At 42.0% G+C, this 14,511-nt stretch overlaps 1 protein-coding gene across 5 annotated transcripts in view; it reads right to left on the reverse strand.

Moving 5' to 3' along the window:
* The window catches only part of kcnn1a (potassium intermediate/small conductance calcium-activated channel, subfamily N, member 1a), a 56,759-nt gene that overhangs the window by 14,797 nt on the left and 27,451 nt on the right, over window positions 1-14,511 (reverse strand). For 3 of the 5 annotated variants that reach the window (XM_037085071.1, XM_037085069.1, XM_037085072.1), the window contains exons 3-5: window positions 13,041-13,136; window positions 11,585-12,003; window positions 9,248-9,256 (exon numbers count right to left, since the gene is read on the reverse strand). In XM_037085071.1, coding sequence (XP_036940966.1) covers window positions 9,248-9,256; window positions 11,585-12,003; window positions 13,041-13,136 — 524 coding nt within the window. The remainder of the gene's footprint in view (window positions 1-9,247; window positions 9,257-11,584; window positions 12,004-13,040; window positions 13,137-14,511) is intronic. The other 2 variants (XM_037085070.1, XM_037085067.1) reach the window with 1 other exon arrangement.

The raw sequence follows: 14,511 nt of genomic DNA on the forward strand, positions 1-14,511 counted from the left end.
CCTGGGTTGGTTCTGTAGAAATGTCCGCTCCTCTTTCTCCCCCCAGACAGTCCATTGTTATCAAATATCATCAACCAACTAATCATGCCTTCTGCAGTTCTTTAAACTCACACTCTCATGTCTCTAATCATGCTCAAAGTCAGAGGAGAAAATAACTATGAGCACTTTTTCCCCCCTCAGAGTGACAAAAAGTGTGCGTTCTGTGGGACTCAAGCTTCGAAAATGACATGCAGAGAAGCAGTCTGTACAATACCATGCAGGAATAAAAAAGATGTCTGCATCCTGCATGCTTCAAAGCCAGTATATTGAGAGCAGGGGACCGACGGGAAAACCTGGCGTCCGTCTAGAGATGAAAACCACCTCTGACAAATACTGCAGTATTATATCAGGTCGGGGGGGATTGTGCGTCTTCTCGGATGTGCTTTCATTTGCAAACATTGGGGTGGGATTGGATGAGTAACAAAGCAAGAAGCTCATTGAATTTGACACCGCTGTCTCTTTTACCTGCATCCCAACACTTCAGCAGCTGCCCTTTGATAGCTGCCAGGGGGCTAAACTTGATCAGTTGGCTAAATATTGTAATTACAAGTGACTAGTATGTAAATTTCATTCATCTTGTCATCGAGGCGTGGAGAGAGTGAGTCATGTCTTCAAGGCAGGCAGAAATGTGCTGCACCTTTTGGCACACTGGATAAAGTATTAGACTTCTCTCTGTTAAATATATACCCCATAAATATATTTGACAAAAATGCAGAAGCCATCTGTTTTTGGGCAATAAAATGTTTGCTGTTTTACTATCTGTTTTTCTAATGGTGGATGTGGCGATATATTTTCAGCGCACATATTTTTCAGTAATTCTGAAAAAGAGCAGAAGACAGCAATCGGGGGAAGAGAGACAGAAGCTGAGTGGGGAGCTGATCAATAGCATTTTAAGGCTCTCAATATACTGTGTCAAGTTTTGGAATAGCATGGAGAAGAGCTGGCACCACTTTCAACCTATTCCAGGACAAGAGGTATATCATGTCTAGAGCGGACAGTTTTATCCCCCACTGTTAAATCCTCCCTATCAGACACTCTGCAGCGAAAGCATTATCCTGAAATCACTTAACTCAAATATCTCAGTTATTTATCCAATACTGTATAGAAATGATACTGTCGTTGACATCCAAATGAGCTCTGAAACTTTGCTTCTGTGGTGGGTTAGAGGAGGGAGTACGGCATGATTCAGATAACATCTCCATGGCTCAATCTGCAGCTAAACAAGTTGACGATAGTAATGTGTAATAAAACCCAAATATCCTATCATTAATGTATGAACTTGTCATTCCTACCCATTATTAAAACACTCTCTGTTTATGTGTGCGACTAATGATTCACAGTCGGTTAATAATTCTCACTGTCACTGTGTGTAGATGAGCCTATAATACATACAGCATGACGATTAAAAATACAGCTGCCAAAGATGACAACACAACCTCTGAACACACACAACAGTAACAATGGACCAAATGTGATAGAGTGTCTCACACACACACACACACACACACACACACACACACTTGTAAGGGTTTTACTGACATGAATTCTCTACCCACTTACCTAATAAAACTAAGGGTCTAAACCTTGTCCTAACCCTAACCTATTCATAATTCTAAATGGATCCTTAACTCCAAGTTTTAGCATTCAAACAGCACTTTAAACTTGTGAGGACCGACCAAGATGTCCTTTATTTCCATCATGTCCTCACTTTGCAAAATGTCCTCACTTTGACAATTAAAGATCCAGTCCTCACTACATATCAAGTACAAGTACAAGACACACACATACACACACACAAATACATACACACAAAAACAAACAAAATTGGTCAGGAATATTTGAAATGTTTGATTACAAATGCTAAAATACTCAATATTTCCAAGGTTAAAAAGGCAATAAAAGCGTTTGTGCATGCAATACTTGGATATTTATAATAAACGTAAAGTCACTAGCTTCTATCAAATGGATTTGTTATGGAAAGTATCACATTTTTATCAGAGGTTACTTGTTTAATGTATTTTCGTTCCAGGGCTGTTATATTGGAGTGAATCACTTCACATGCATAAAATCTCTAAAACCACCATGACACACTGCTTCACTATGGGGATGAGGATGCTCAGCGTGCTAACAAATAAGTGAGCTGTTTAAGGTAGGTTTAAAATAAATGTTGTTTTTTGTTTCTAAATCACACATTGTTGTGTAACAACTGTTTGAGAAGACTTTTAATATGCAGAAATACATGCAAAAGCTGATCCTAGACTGAAAGCTATACATCAAACTTCCACAGCACTGCCCCTGTTTCTACTTTCATCCACTGGTCAGCAGCTGCAGCAAACGACTTCCTCCATATTCAAAAGTGACTGCTTAACATTCTGCAGATATCGCCTGCGTACTACAACAGCACTTCCCCTCGTCTTCCTGCATTTTTGGTTTCACATCAACAAAAACAAATTAAAACATTTTTTTCAACAAGTGCGAGCTTGTTGATATAAATGAATTTGAGCGTTGGCTGAGATTACTTGGGGACAAATATGTTGGGATGCTCCTCAGGGAGTGTGATAGTTGCAGTAAACATGAGCAGATTAAACTCAAAGTGATGATGACCCAATTAAAAAACTGCAAAGCTAACAGTGTTTTTACGGCGCAGCCAATATGCAGAGCAAGCAAGCAGCAGCAGCAGCAGCAGCACCAATTGGACTGTAGCATTTTTATGGTGTGTGCATTACGTAATGTTTATCTGAGTTTTATTAAATGAAAATAAACAACAGTCCAACTTACTTCATTGAGCTAAGTTGATGAAAGTTATTTTCATTATACTGTTAAAACGGTTCGACATTGTAAAGGAATTACAATACCTATCTCTCTCTGTATCTGACCCATTATACCCTTGTTGATGTCTTGATTTTTAATTATCTGGTGAACACTGACATTGCCTCCCTGTTGCCCTCTACTACTTATATCTACAAAACTAAGATTCTCATTAGCCTCAACCTTACTTCTGTTTATCATTAATTAGCAAATGTCAGCATGCTAACATGCTAAACTAAGATTGTGAACACATTAATAATTATACCTGCTAAACATCAACATGCTAGCATTGTCCTGGGAACGTGTTAGCATGCTAATTTTAGCATTAGTTAGTTAAGCATTTAATAGGAGGACATAAGACAGTTTTTGTAAATGTACATAAAACTGTTGCTTGCTTGGAAAAGAAACACAAGTACTTGGAGAAAAAATGTGAGATTGTTAGCATACTGATGTTATCATTTAGTACTTAAGCATTTAGCTGTAAGACACACAGTGAGACACTCTTAAAAAGTCACACAAAACTGTTGTTCATTTGGAAAGGAAAACTCCTCCACTTGGACAAACTTACACAATCTTAACATCCCGCTATTCTTACATGTTTCCTCTTTCCCTGGTTTTCCCGTAATGTGCACACTTAAACCTAATCAAACTGTAAGAATTCTTTAGGTGAGACATCTCGTTCAAACTTCACCTTCAAACATGAATGCAAAGGACAGAAAGTTTCGGCATCTCTTGGCGCTGTGCCCAAGTTTAATTCCGACTAATGAATTCTTAAACACACTCGACCAGTCAAGGGGCTCAATGTCACTGTGACCCCCTCATCCGATAACCAAACATGAAGTAGTAGCATTCCCACAAGGTGTGTTGGAATTGTACTTTAGCCAATTAACTTAAAATATAAACCAAAAGAGGCTTGCTGTGCTGCAGAACCAGACATCAGTTTTGATTAAATAGGACTTAATGAGCTTTTGTTACAACAACTTTATAATTGTTGAAATCACTTTTTGCACACATGGCAATATGGTATGATTGAACTGTAATAATAAACTATACATAATGTATTACTGTCAGCCAAGTTGTGATTCCAAAACTAAAGAGCTGCTTGGGTTTGCTGACTTGCCAGTTTTGCAGCGAGGCAGGCTTCAGGCCTCCGTTGCCAAAACTGATAAAATGTGTGTGTTTGCAAATCTCATCCATTTTAAAGATGCTATATGAAAACGTCCAAAGAGTACACTGTTTTAACTAGTCAGATTTCCTGCAAGTCACTCCATCACGAATAATGAAGTCAAACGTGTCAGCTAAGGTAAAACCCTTGACACAGTCTTGTGGACCTCCCCTTGCAAACTTTCATATTTAAGCTGAGCACTTAAGTATTTTTTTTTTTTGCACAGAGTCAGACCTTTTCTGTCCTTCTTAATCTCAAAGGCAACCAGACAGGAAGCTCTGATCAGAAATCCCTTAATCTTAATGTTACAGTGCTGCAGTGTGGTTATGTCTCTGGGGTTAGGCAGATAGTGAGTGTCCTATGACAGATGTGTCATTGAATTAGGTTGAAGACACCTCCACAAAACTCAATAGTAAATTCTGGCATCACAGTCCCTGCAGAGCCTGTTACCGAACCTGTGCTTGAGCAGGAAAAAATGATTACAACATTCCCCATGTAATGTTTAAAAAAGGTACTTTACTCCCAGAAATAATACACTCAAGGGAATTCATCACATACCTAGCAGTGTTTAAGTTTACTCTGCTGCAAACTGTGGGTATCTAACCTTCAGGGGACACGGAGAGCTTTGAAGCACCGCCACCACTCCAACTCCACTGCCAACTAAGTACACCTCAGCATTTTCTTTCATGTTCCCAGTCTTCCCAGCATACTCAGCACTCCACCTAATCTCCTGCACTTCTGCCCACAACACCAAGTTTGGCTTTCAGGTAACACTTTCTCATTGGCGCCTGTGAGATTGCCAACTGTTTCACTAATCCCTAACCACGGTCAGGTGCCCCACATTATGCCAGTGCAAAAAAAGGTGTTTAAAGGTGTTGATTCTGCCATGGTAAGTGGTGATTTTTACAGTTGTTTGTTCTCCTGTGGTTGATGCTGAGACATGCAGACCTTCAAGAGAAACTCATCCTACAGCTTACAACATAGAAATAGCTATTGAAGTTAGCATGCTAACCAGCTGGCATTCGTCCCGTGGTCCAGTGCTAACAGTATAAACACCAATATTCCCCTGGTGCTCAGAGCTCCCAGTCTGGACCACTAGCTGCATGGCTAACTGAGCTAACTAGCTAACAGCAGCTCTAGTTAGCAACTGTCAAATTCTTACATATCGCTCCTATATAATAAGACATTATTAAACTAAACATGTTTTCTTGAGAACTTTTGTGTTTGTTTATTTGAAAGCATTTTTTTAGAATCCAGTGGTTTACTTTACTGGTTACAGAGACTACCATGTAATTTGTTTTCAGTAACTGACTATTTCAAAGTATTCTCACCCGACCCTGTCACAGATAATGTGAGTAGGGGGGTGAATTTATCAGCAACATAATTTACTTTGTCCTCATGGAAGTGAACTCCTGAGGCCAATGGAACTTTGATAGGATTAAATTACTCAGCAACATTACCGTTTCGTTCAGCTGTGAGAGCTTATGTTCTGTTCCGGGTTGAGTTGAGCTTGGGCTCAAAAAGTACTCTGCCGTGATTGAAGCAGTCCTCGCCTACAATGCAGTTAGTGTCATGGATTGGGGTGTTTTAGTTTTGTGGTTTCCTGTTGTATTTTGTGGTTCTTTCCTTATGTGTCATGGTTTACTTCCTTTGTCATTTTCCCTGCCTTTTTTGGATTTCCCTATTAATTTCACCTGTGTCTTGTTAGTTTTCCCTCTCTTGTGTATTTAAGTCTGTGTCTTTGCAAGTTTGGCTGTTCTGTGTCAGCCATGTGTCTCCTGTATTCCTGTCTGTGTTCCCAGTGCTTATTTGGTTTGTGCTTATTTAGTTTTTCTGCACTCATGCACTTCATTGCCAGCTTTTTATAGACTTTATTTTGTAACTTGCCTTTTGGATTTTGTTTATTGGATATCAGATTTGTTAATAAAGCTCACCTTGTGTTCTTTTACCTGCCTGCCTCCTCCTGTCTTGCGTTTGGATCCCTTTTCGTTTAAATCTCAGGCTGTTTGGGGCATTTTTGCAGCCCTAATAAATAAATAATTTATAGATAATAGATTTTACTTGAGATAAGCGGGTGCACTTCACCAGGCATGAGGGGATGCAGTGCTCACAAATACTTGTGCAGTTTAACAGCTCAGAGCTACTTGTGGTTTTGCCATTTTAGATTGGTAATATGCGCCTACTCAAGTAAACATGTTTTTCTCTCCGTCATGGCTCAAATCTCACATGAAAAGAAAGCCAGAGAGCACATGACTCAGCATTAAGTCCGTTCTGCAGTGAGACTTGGATAAGAGCTCAGTGATTCAAAAAATCAGACTAGTTCACTAGTTCAGAGAAGCTACAGTGAATCTCTCAAACTTGTAGGAAATACTGCAGCTTGCAGCAGCTATTTTGCCGACAATGGACAGAGCAAACCCACAGAAAAATCAGCTGTGCCTGAAACTGGATGTGGTGTCATGTATTTCAGGGCAAGCAGCATCTGAAGGAACCTTCTTCTTTAAGCTACTCCTACCTGTCTGTGAGCAGAGGTTCAGTTCCTGATCTTCAGTGCAAATCATATCTTGGCTCATTATAACTTCCACATTCTTTCTTATTGAAATATCCTTGGCAGGCTTTGTATATGACTTTGCCATAGGCTGCAATCAATACTATGGCTGCAGAGCATGCATAGCTTAAAAACAAATTATCAGATCAAGTCATCAAAGCATAGAGAATCCGCCTGTCCTTGAGGTTGCAAGTCTTTGCATAAAATCAGTCTGTCTTTGTGGAAGAGATGCTCATTTTAAAGATAATGTTGTCAATGATCCGGTTTAAGGAAAAGGTGTATTTAACGCTTAGACTGAAAATGTGTAGCGAACTATATAGAACGCTAAGTCACTGTTTAGCACATTGATCCCACACTGGATCAGCGTCCATTTGTTCTATGACTTCTGGCAGATTAATGCCATTGTTTGAGGACAGAAATGCTTTGAAAGTATAGATACATTGCAAAGTTACCATCATCTGTTCCTTGAGTAGAATAATGAGGCATATTTTGCTGTTGCCTCACATTGTTAAATGTGTGTCAGTGATCGAGCCGTGTGGTTGCACTCGTAGCCTGCGAACTGTAAATGTGTAAAATCTACCTGAATATTTCATGTAAACCTGTGGCTGGTGTGAGAAAGTTCAAGTTGCAGCGGTGTGCCTTTCTCTGGTTAGACACTCGGACAGCCTGTTCTTGGCCGGCGCTGTTTGTATCTTGTGGCTAACCGATGACACAATCTGGTTGTCAGACCTCGGGGTAGAGGTGGAGGTGTAGCTGGCTAGTAACTCAAGCCTGATAATCCGGCGCTGCGCTCTGAGGGAAAGTCAGCTAAACTTTCTGAGAGCTTGACTTTTCTCTTTTTTTTTTCTTTTCATGTAGCCTACGGGTCCTCGCCGGAGAAAGCGAGGTGAGAAACAGCGGTCTCACTCACATCACCTAGAAATAGAGCATTTTGTTTCAGATAACAGAGTTAGAGAACAGGAGAGGAAGAGCATTAGATAACAGTTAGAGGGAAAAAAGGAGCGAGAAACCAGGGAGGGAGGCAGGCAAGGCATGCATGCGAGTGTGTAACTGAGAGATTAGGCCTGCTTGGTATGGATAAGGGGAGGCACTGGGACGGGGAATCAGTAGTGGGGAGAGATGAGGGAAAACCGCAAAGCATGCCACGTTAGATGGGTACAGTAGGAGATCTGCAAAGGATCAGTCAGGAGTAATAGAGAGAGAGGGAGGGAGCCTTATGGTAGTGAGGGAGAAGCCAAAAGAGCTTAGTTAAGGAGCTTAGTTGAGCTAGGTTAGCTCTGAAGATGGACTGTATCAAGAGAAGACGGAGGCCAGTGACCAGCGTTAAATCCATCCAATGTAACATTAGCATTCCTCCCAACTCAGCCCTCCTTCCACCCCTCCATCCCTCTCTGTCCCGCTGGGTTGTGCGTCTTTCATTCCCCCCACCTAGGCATTTTCCAGGTAGACGCCGTGCTCGTCCAATCTCACACCGTACTGCCCTTTGATTGGCTCAGGAGCTCGGTCAGTGTGACAGTGTAACGGCGCATTTTAAACAGAAGAAGTCGCACACAGCACTTTGGGAAACAAGCGCCTCTTTTTTTTTCTCCACTTTTTTAAATATTTATATATTTACTTGAAATGATGGGATCGGTAAGTAAACATGAAAACTTGCATGCTGTTTCGATGTTTACCAGAGGAAGGGGCGAGGGTGGGGGGGCGGGGATGAGGACATTCAGTTCACAGGTGTAAACAGAAAAAAAACTGGAGACACTGCATTCAGCGCGGATCACACTCCTCCGTCCACAGTGTCTCAGTTTAAGAACAATGTGTTGCGCAACAATGGAAAGCAATGCCCTCATTTACCTGCCTATCTTTGAACTACGTAACACTGGTCATATATATATGTATATATATATCAAAACCATGCTGTGCTAGATTGTGAGACACACCCCAGAAGTGCACAAAATGCTTTTGACCTCGCCTCGCGCACTCGCTTCCTTCTTTTGGCTGCAGGAGACAAACTGTCTTCACCTTGAGAGCAAAAAATCTTTGGGGCAGAAGCAACAAAAGTCTGTGGAAAACCATTACAACACTGTTCAATTAATTTCGTGAAGGGAGACACATAATGGGATGGTAATGTGTGAACACAAAGAACGGAGAGGCTTTTGCTCCTCGACAAATCTTTGGAGTTGCTGCTAAAAAGACTTTTTGTGTAATATGGATCTATAACAATTGCATAAGGAGAGGGAGAGAAAAAAAAATGAGGAAAGACAAATTGCCCTCTGGCAGATTCGTGAAGGTGACTTGAAGGAGCTGCTCCATTTTAGCACAAATTTCCTCCTCTTCCACCTCCTCCGCCTCCTCCTTCTCCTCCAGCCCCTACCGGCCTAGCACACAATAGTTAGCAAAGAGACGCTTGCTTCAAAGTGCTGCTCACACCGTTGCTCTCTGCTGTGCTCCTAAAGCCACTAACAGCCTGTTTTCTTAGCAGATGGATGGTGCCACTTACATGCCAACTAAAGGGCCTCCCTAATCCTCCTTTGCCACACTGAGTTTGGAAAGGATCATCGGTCAATTGTTTTAGAGGGGCTGCCCGTTCAACCCCACTACCACCCCACCCTCCAACCCCACTCAGGGCAGCAGTGGCGCCAGCTCGGTGCAAAAATGATAAGTTGTTTTGTTTCCACGGCTAGAGAACGAGGACTCACATGGTATCCCTATGGAGCAGCATAGTGGGGAAATAGAAAGTACAGCAAAACATTATAGAAACACACGCACATGCACACACGCACACCTACATGTGCATGCCCGCACGCATTCATACAAAAAAACTCCACCCCATCTGAACACACATGTTATTCTTAAACTGAAACCAAAGGGCTGTCAGCATGCACTGCTCATGGGAAGTGTGTGTGTGTGTGTGTGTGTGTGTGTGTGTGTGTCACAGAATATGTGTTTGAGAAAACCAAGGCTCTGTTAGAGATCCTCATCTCATCTACTCTGTAACTGTAGGATCAGGGGTGTGACATGTAGGATGTCCATTATTCAGTTTTTTTCGTGGATCATTTTATGGATCCTGCTTTAAAGGGATGCTGGACACCCAATGATAGCAGTAATTCGATGTTAAGCCAATATCTTCAGTTTAAAGAGATTCAAATTTAAATAAGTGTTCAACATTTTGGGAAATCCACTTAGAGACTCAGAAGCGAAGATTGATACCAATTATATGTCTGTGCTGTGGCTGAAACCAGGAGCTGGTTAGCTTAGCTTAGCACCAAGTTGGCTCCATCCAAAGGTAAGAAACTCCCTCGATGCTCACAAATCATATCATATTTTTGTAATTGGCATTTTGCGTGATTTGGTGCCCCCCCCCCCACACAATTTCAGATTGCCACACCACTGTTGTCAGTACAAACGCCATGTCCATATCAGTTAGTCAGACGTAATGTAGGAGCTAACTACAAGCTGTTGTTAGCTAGTGTTGTAGCTACTCCAATAGCATAACAACACAGTTTGCTATCGGAGTATGGGCTAACTGGTTAGCATGCTGTATTTATGCAACACAATGCAAAGAAGTCTTTGACACAACATCATGACTGTGATTGTTTGACATTATGTTGATAATTGTAGTTATTTTCATAATGTTTTAAACCAAAATTCTTACATATTGCACCTTTTAAATGTTTTACATGGGGTTATGTGCTCGTCTACTTCTGGGCTGAAGCCACTAACTTCCTGGAGCTTCAGCTGGTTACCTGGCAACCGGTTCCCCTCTGTTTCACGACTTTGGGCTAAGCTAAGCCAGCTGGCTGCTGGTTCCAGCAACATATTTACCAGAAGAACATGAGAGTGGTATCCATCTTCTTGTTTGATTAAGAAAAGCCAATTACTTTACGTCTTTAAGGCTGCGAACAAGCCATGAAATCCCCAAATGGAGTGTGTAGTGTACGGTGGCATTACAAATAGTAAACAAAGTGGACGGTGTTGATTTGAACATATGCCCACACTGAGTTGAAGCGACACCAGCTACACCTCAGTGTGTTCCAGAGGAGCTGGTGTCAAAGGGCTCATTGCTGGTTCGGTCTGTGAGGTTTAAACCCCTCCAACAAAACAGCTGGAGGTGCTGAAGGTCCCAGAGGATCCAGGGTTGGGCGTGCGGGAGTGGGGAGGTTAGTGACAGGCGTTAACACGGGTGGGTAGTTAAGAGGAGAGGTAAGGGAAGGGGAGGGGAGGGACACAGTAAAAGCAGGCGAGGTGAGCTGCAGGAGGACACTGAGCGTCTGTAATCAGGGCCTTCTTCTGAGCTGAATCGTGACTTCTACAGTGCAGCACATGTGCAGCATCACATCGCGTCTGACAAGAACTCTCCCACCCAGCCTACTCAAGTCCCCCCTTCCACTCCAACTACGCAAAAATGACTTTGAAACATCAAAGCTGGCATTAGCGTCTCATTTCCCTATGCAAATGCAAAACGAGACAGTAAAAAAAAAGAGAAAGAAAAGGCTTTTCAACCCTCCCTGCCTCTTTCATTTTCAGTGAGAATCGTTGCTGCCCCCTTGAGATGAAGCCCGATGCGCAGTTTTGGGGAGAAAACGGGTTAGGGGATCCTGGGGGCTGCTCTGCATTATCAAAACAAACCATTCAGCAAACAAACAATTAGACACTCATGAATTATGGACAAGCCATCTAAAATAGCAATAAAAAGAAGGAGTGGGAAGTCGTGGAGCGATTGCTGAGCTAATGAAACGTATATCAGGGTGTTTTTAAGCACTCGGGCGGTGGAGTACTACATGGGCGTATTGGAGTACACTATCCTCGACACATGTGCACAGTATTTATATGTCACCTATCCTGATGATCCTGCGGATCAGTGCAGATGAGCGACTGCAACCAAGCTAACACAGAAAAGCTCGGGACGAAACAGAGACGAAGAGAGTGAGGGAAGAGAGGTGTAATCCACAACACGTGATTGTGCAGCAGCCATTTTGTTTTGTTTTATTAACCTGTCCCCCAGCAACATCCACAGTTCACAACCCTGTGTTTACCTCTCACAGACGCGCACAGTCCATGCAGCAATGATCCAGGAGGATATACTGAACACCAGCAGAACAGTTCCCGGACAGATGGTCATGAGGGTCTTCATGACAAAGCGTGTGTTGAAGTTGATCTTGTTGAGGGCGCCGATGCTGCGAGACGAAGCGTCCGTGAACAGCTTGCTGTGGAGCAACATGACCCTGCCTATCAGGTAGAGTCTCAGGAACATGGGGATGGAGAGGATGATGTCCACGTCGGCATCGGCCACCGACGGCGTGTAGGTAAAGGCCAGCCGCGCCGTCCAGGTGAATACATACTGGCCCGGGATGGGATGGATGGCACACACCAGCAGCTCCAGCACGATGAAGAAGATTCGCTCATACGTCATGGCTATCCTCCAATCGTCCGCACCATTGTCGACCATAAACAGCTGGGGAAAAACAAAAACAGACAGCGAGATCTTGTTTTAGGATTTTCTTCTACTTCTTTAGTTTGGTGTTGCTTTGTCAGCATTTTCTCTATTTTTCCATCATCTTCAAAGTGTTTATCAACAACAAAGCAGGCCGTAAGAAACATATTATTCACATCAAACCCACAGAAAGATCTAAAAAAATGTTGCGCGGAATCAAAGTAAAATGTGTATGAAGCGACGCAGAGGATATCTAAAAATGGTTTTATTTGATTTAAAGTTGTGGTCATGAAAGTAGCATCCAGGACCTGAATGTATTTAATTTAATTCAGTTGGTTAAATTGGTTGCTTTACCAATGAAGAATATACTTAAGGTGAGATGTACTTTAATTTAACTTTAAATTTGCACTATGCAGTTTTGGAGAAGAATTTTAATATTCACATTCATATTTACTTATTTAAGGAGTAAATAATACAAACTCAGAAATATGTTTCCAGAGCTGAATAAACGAACTGTTCTCAGAGGAAAATAAATTCCCCAGAACACTGTTTGAAGCTAGAAAGGTGGCAGGGTCCGCCAAATATAAACAAACTGAAACTGTGTTTTCCTTTAAGCTAATTTAGTTTATTCAGTCCTGAAAATACAATCTATTTCAGCATAAAAGAAATCAGTCATTGACGATCTTTCTCTTCTGATTTGTATTTCTTAAATTTCTTCAAGCAGAACAAGAAAAAAGATGCAAAGACATGTTGGAAAGAGAAACTCGTGATATCAGAAATGCATTTCTTGTTTTTGTACCACTTAACAGAGTTATACTTGTGTATTATGTGTTAACATTATTAAAGCATTTGTATTATTGAACAAGTTTCACTGTATCGACATGCTGACATAACTGAAAAGCGATAGCAGTATTATTTCAATATTTCACGTTATTTAACTTAGTTTCTTTCAGTTGCCAAATAAGAAACCCTCTTTAACATCATGATCATCATCATCACAACACTGATACTAAAATCTGTTGAATTGAATTAAAAACACATATCTGTGATAGACTCACCTGGATTTCCCGGGCATGGTACATTATTATAAGACCAAGCAATATAACAGTGGAAAGGCTGATAAGGCATTTCAGTGCAAATGAGTATGAAGATTCCTGTGATGACAGAAAAACACAAGGAAAAATATATCAGAGAAAACCATGTTCAGTTAACACAATTATTACGTTTGTATTACAGTATACAATCTGACAGTATACATAGGAACAACCAGATAAACTAACATGCATTTTACATCATCTTAAGTTTCTACATTTAGCCTCAATAGTCAATTACTTCTGAGTTGTAAGAAGCTGCTTAGCAACTAGGTAAAACAAGGTAGCTGGAAAAACCGCTGGAACTCATGGAAAATATAAGTATCCCCATGTAAACACGTGCATACACACAAGCATATGCCCACAGAGCTATATATAGCAACAAACACACATGCGCGCACAGTACTTATTAGCTTAAAAGTCTGGCTGAGACCAGATAATGGGTTTTTGCACACAAACGGCGCCGCCAGGATGTTGCTAAACAATGCAGCTGCAGGTGTAGGTGCAGCCTGATATTATCTATGGATGCTGTTTTCCACCATCTAAACTACCAATTAATCAAAGCCCAGCACTAACAGGGGGACTTTCCAGTTAATGGTAGGTGCAGGAAAGGCAAGGCTAGCATTAGCAGGGGGGCCAACACCGTGAGCGTCACTGGTGATAAATACGCCAGCTGGGTGCAAGCGCTGCAGTGTGTGTGTGTGTGTGTGTGTGTGTGTGTGTGTGTGTGTGGTTGTGTGTGTACAGGGCGACCGTAGATCTAGGAAATGAGAACCTGTGCTACTCAAGTCCCCCCTCTATGCTGGTAAAGTGCCATTTGATAAATCAATTTAACAGCCATGGTGTAAAAATGCCGCTCTGCAGCAGGCTAATGATCCTCTGGTTGTTATTATCATAACGATGCCAACAACAAATGGCAAAAACAACAAGTGGAAATATTGTTCATAATCGTCAGTGCGGTGACAGTGAGAGCTGCTCAATATTACTGTCCTTCGGTGGTCCATATTACGGAATGTATTTTTAGCTATCAACTAGATTGCTTTGCCCCTCAGGTCGGCGACATGTTCTCAAGACATTCTAATGTCTGAAATTGTTTTGAGAAGTCCCTGCTGAAATAACACTGAGTAAACCAATTAATCCACCTGCCAGAGGTTCAAGGATTTTTCAGTCCCAGCGCTCGCCGCTTCTTAACGTGTTTCCCTCCTTCAGGGCTCAGAAAACCTTGGCTGAGCCTCTGGTGTCTGCTGCGTGATGTGACGCGGGACGGAAAAATGGACCATCCGCTGCACATGCTACCTGTCTGCCGGAGGAGGAGGGGCGCCGCACCACTCAGAGATGGGAGGTCATTTCCATTTCAGCTGAGGTCAGCTTGATGAATGGACTGAACCTTACCTCAGTAACAGTCGCAGACAAACCTATTGACTTTCTTAAAACCCCA

This window comes from Acanthopagrus latus, chromosome 21 (assembly GCF_904848185.1).
Source record: "Acanthopagrus latus isolate v.2019 chromosome 21, fAcaLat1.1, whole genome shotgun sequence".
Taxonomy (NCBI): domain Eukaryota; kingdom Metazoa; phylum Chordata; class Actinopteri; order Spariformes; family Sparidae; genus Acanthopagrus; species Acanthopagrus latus.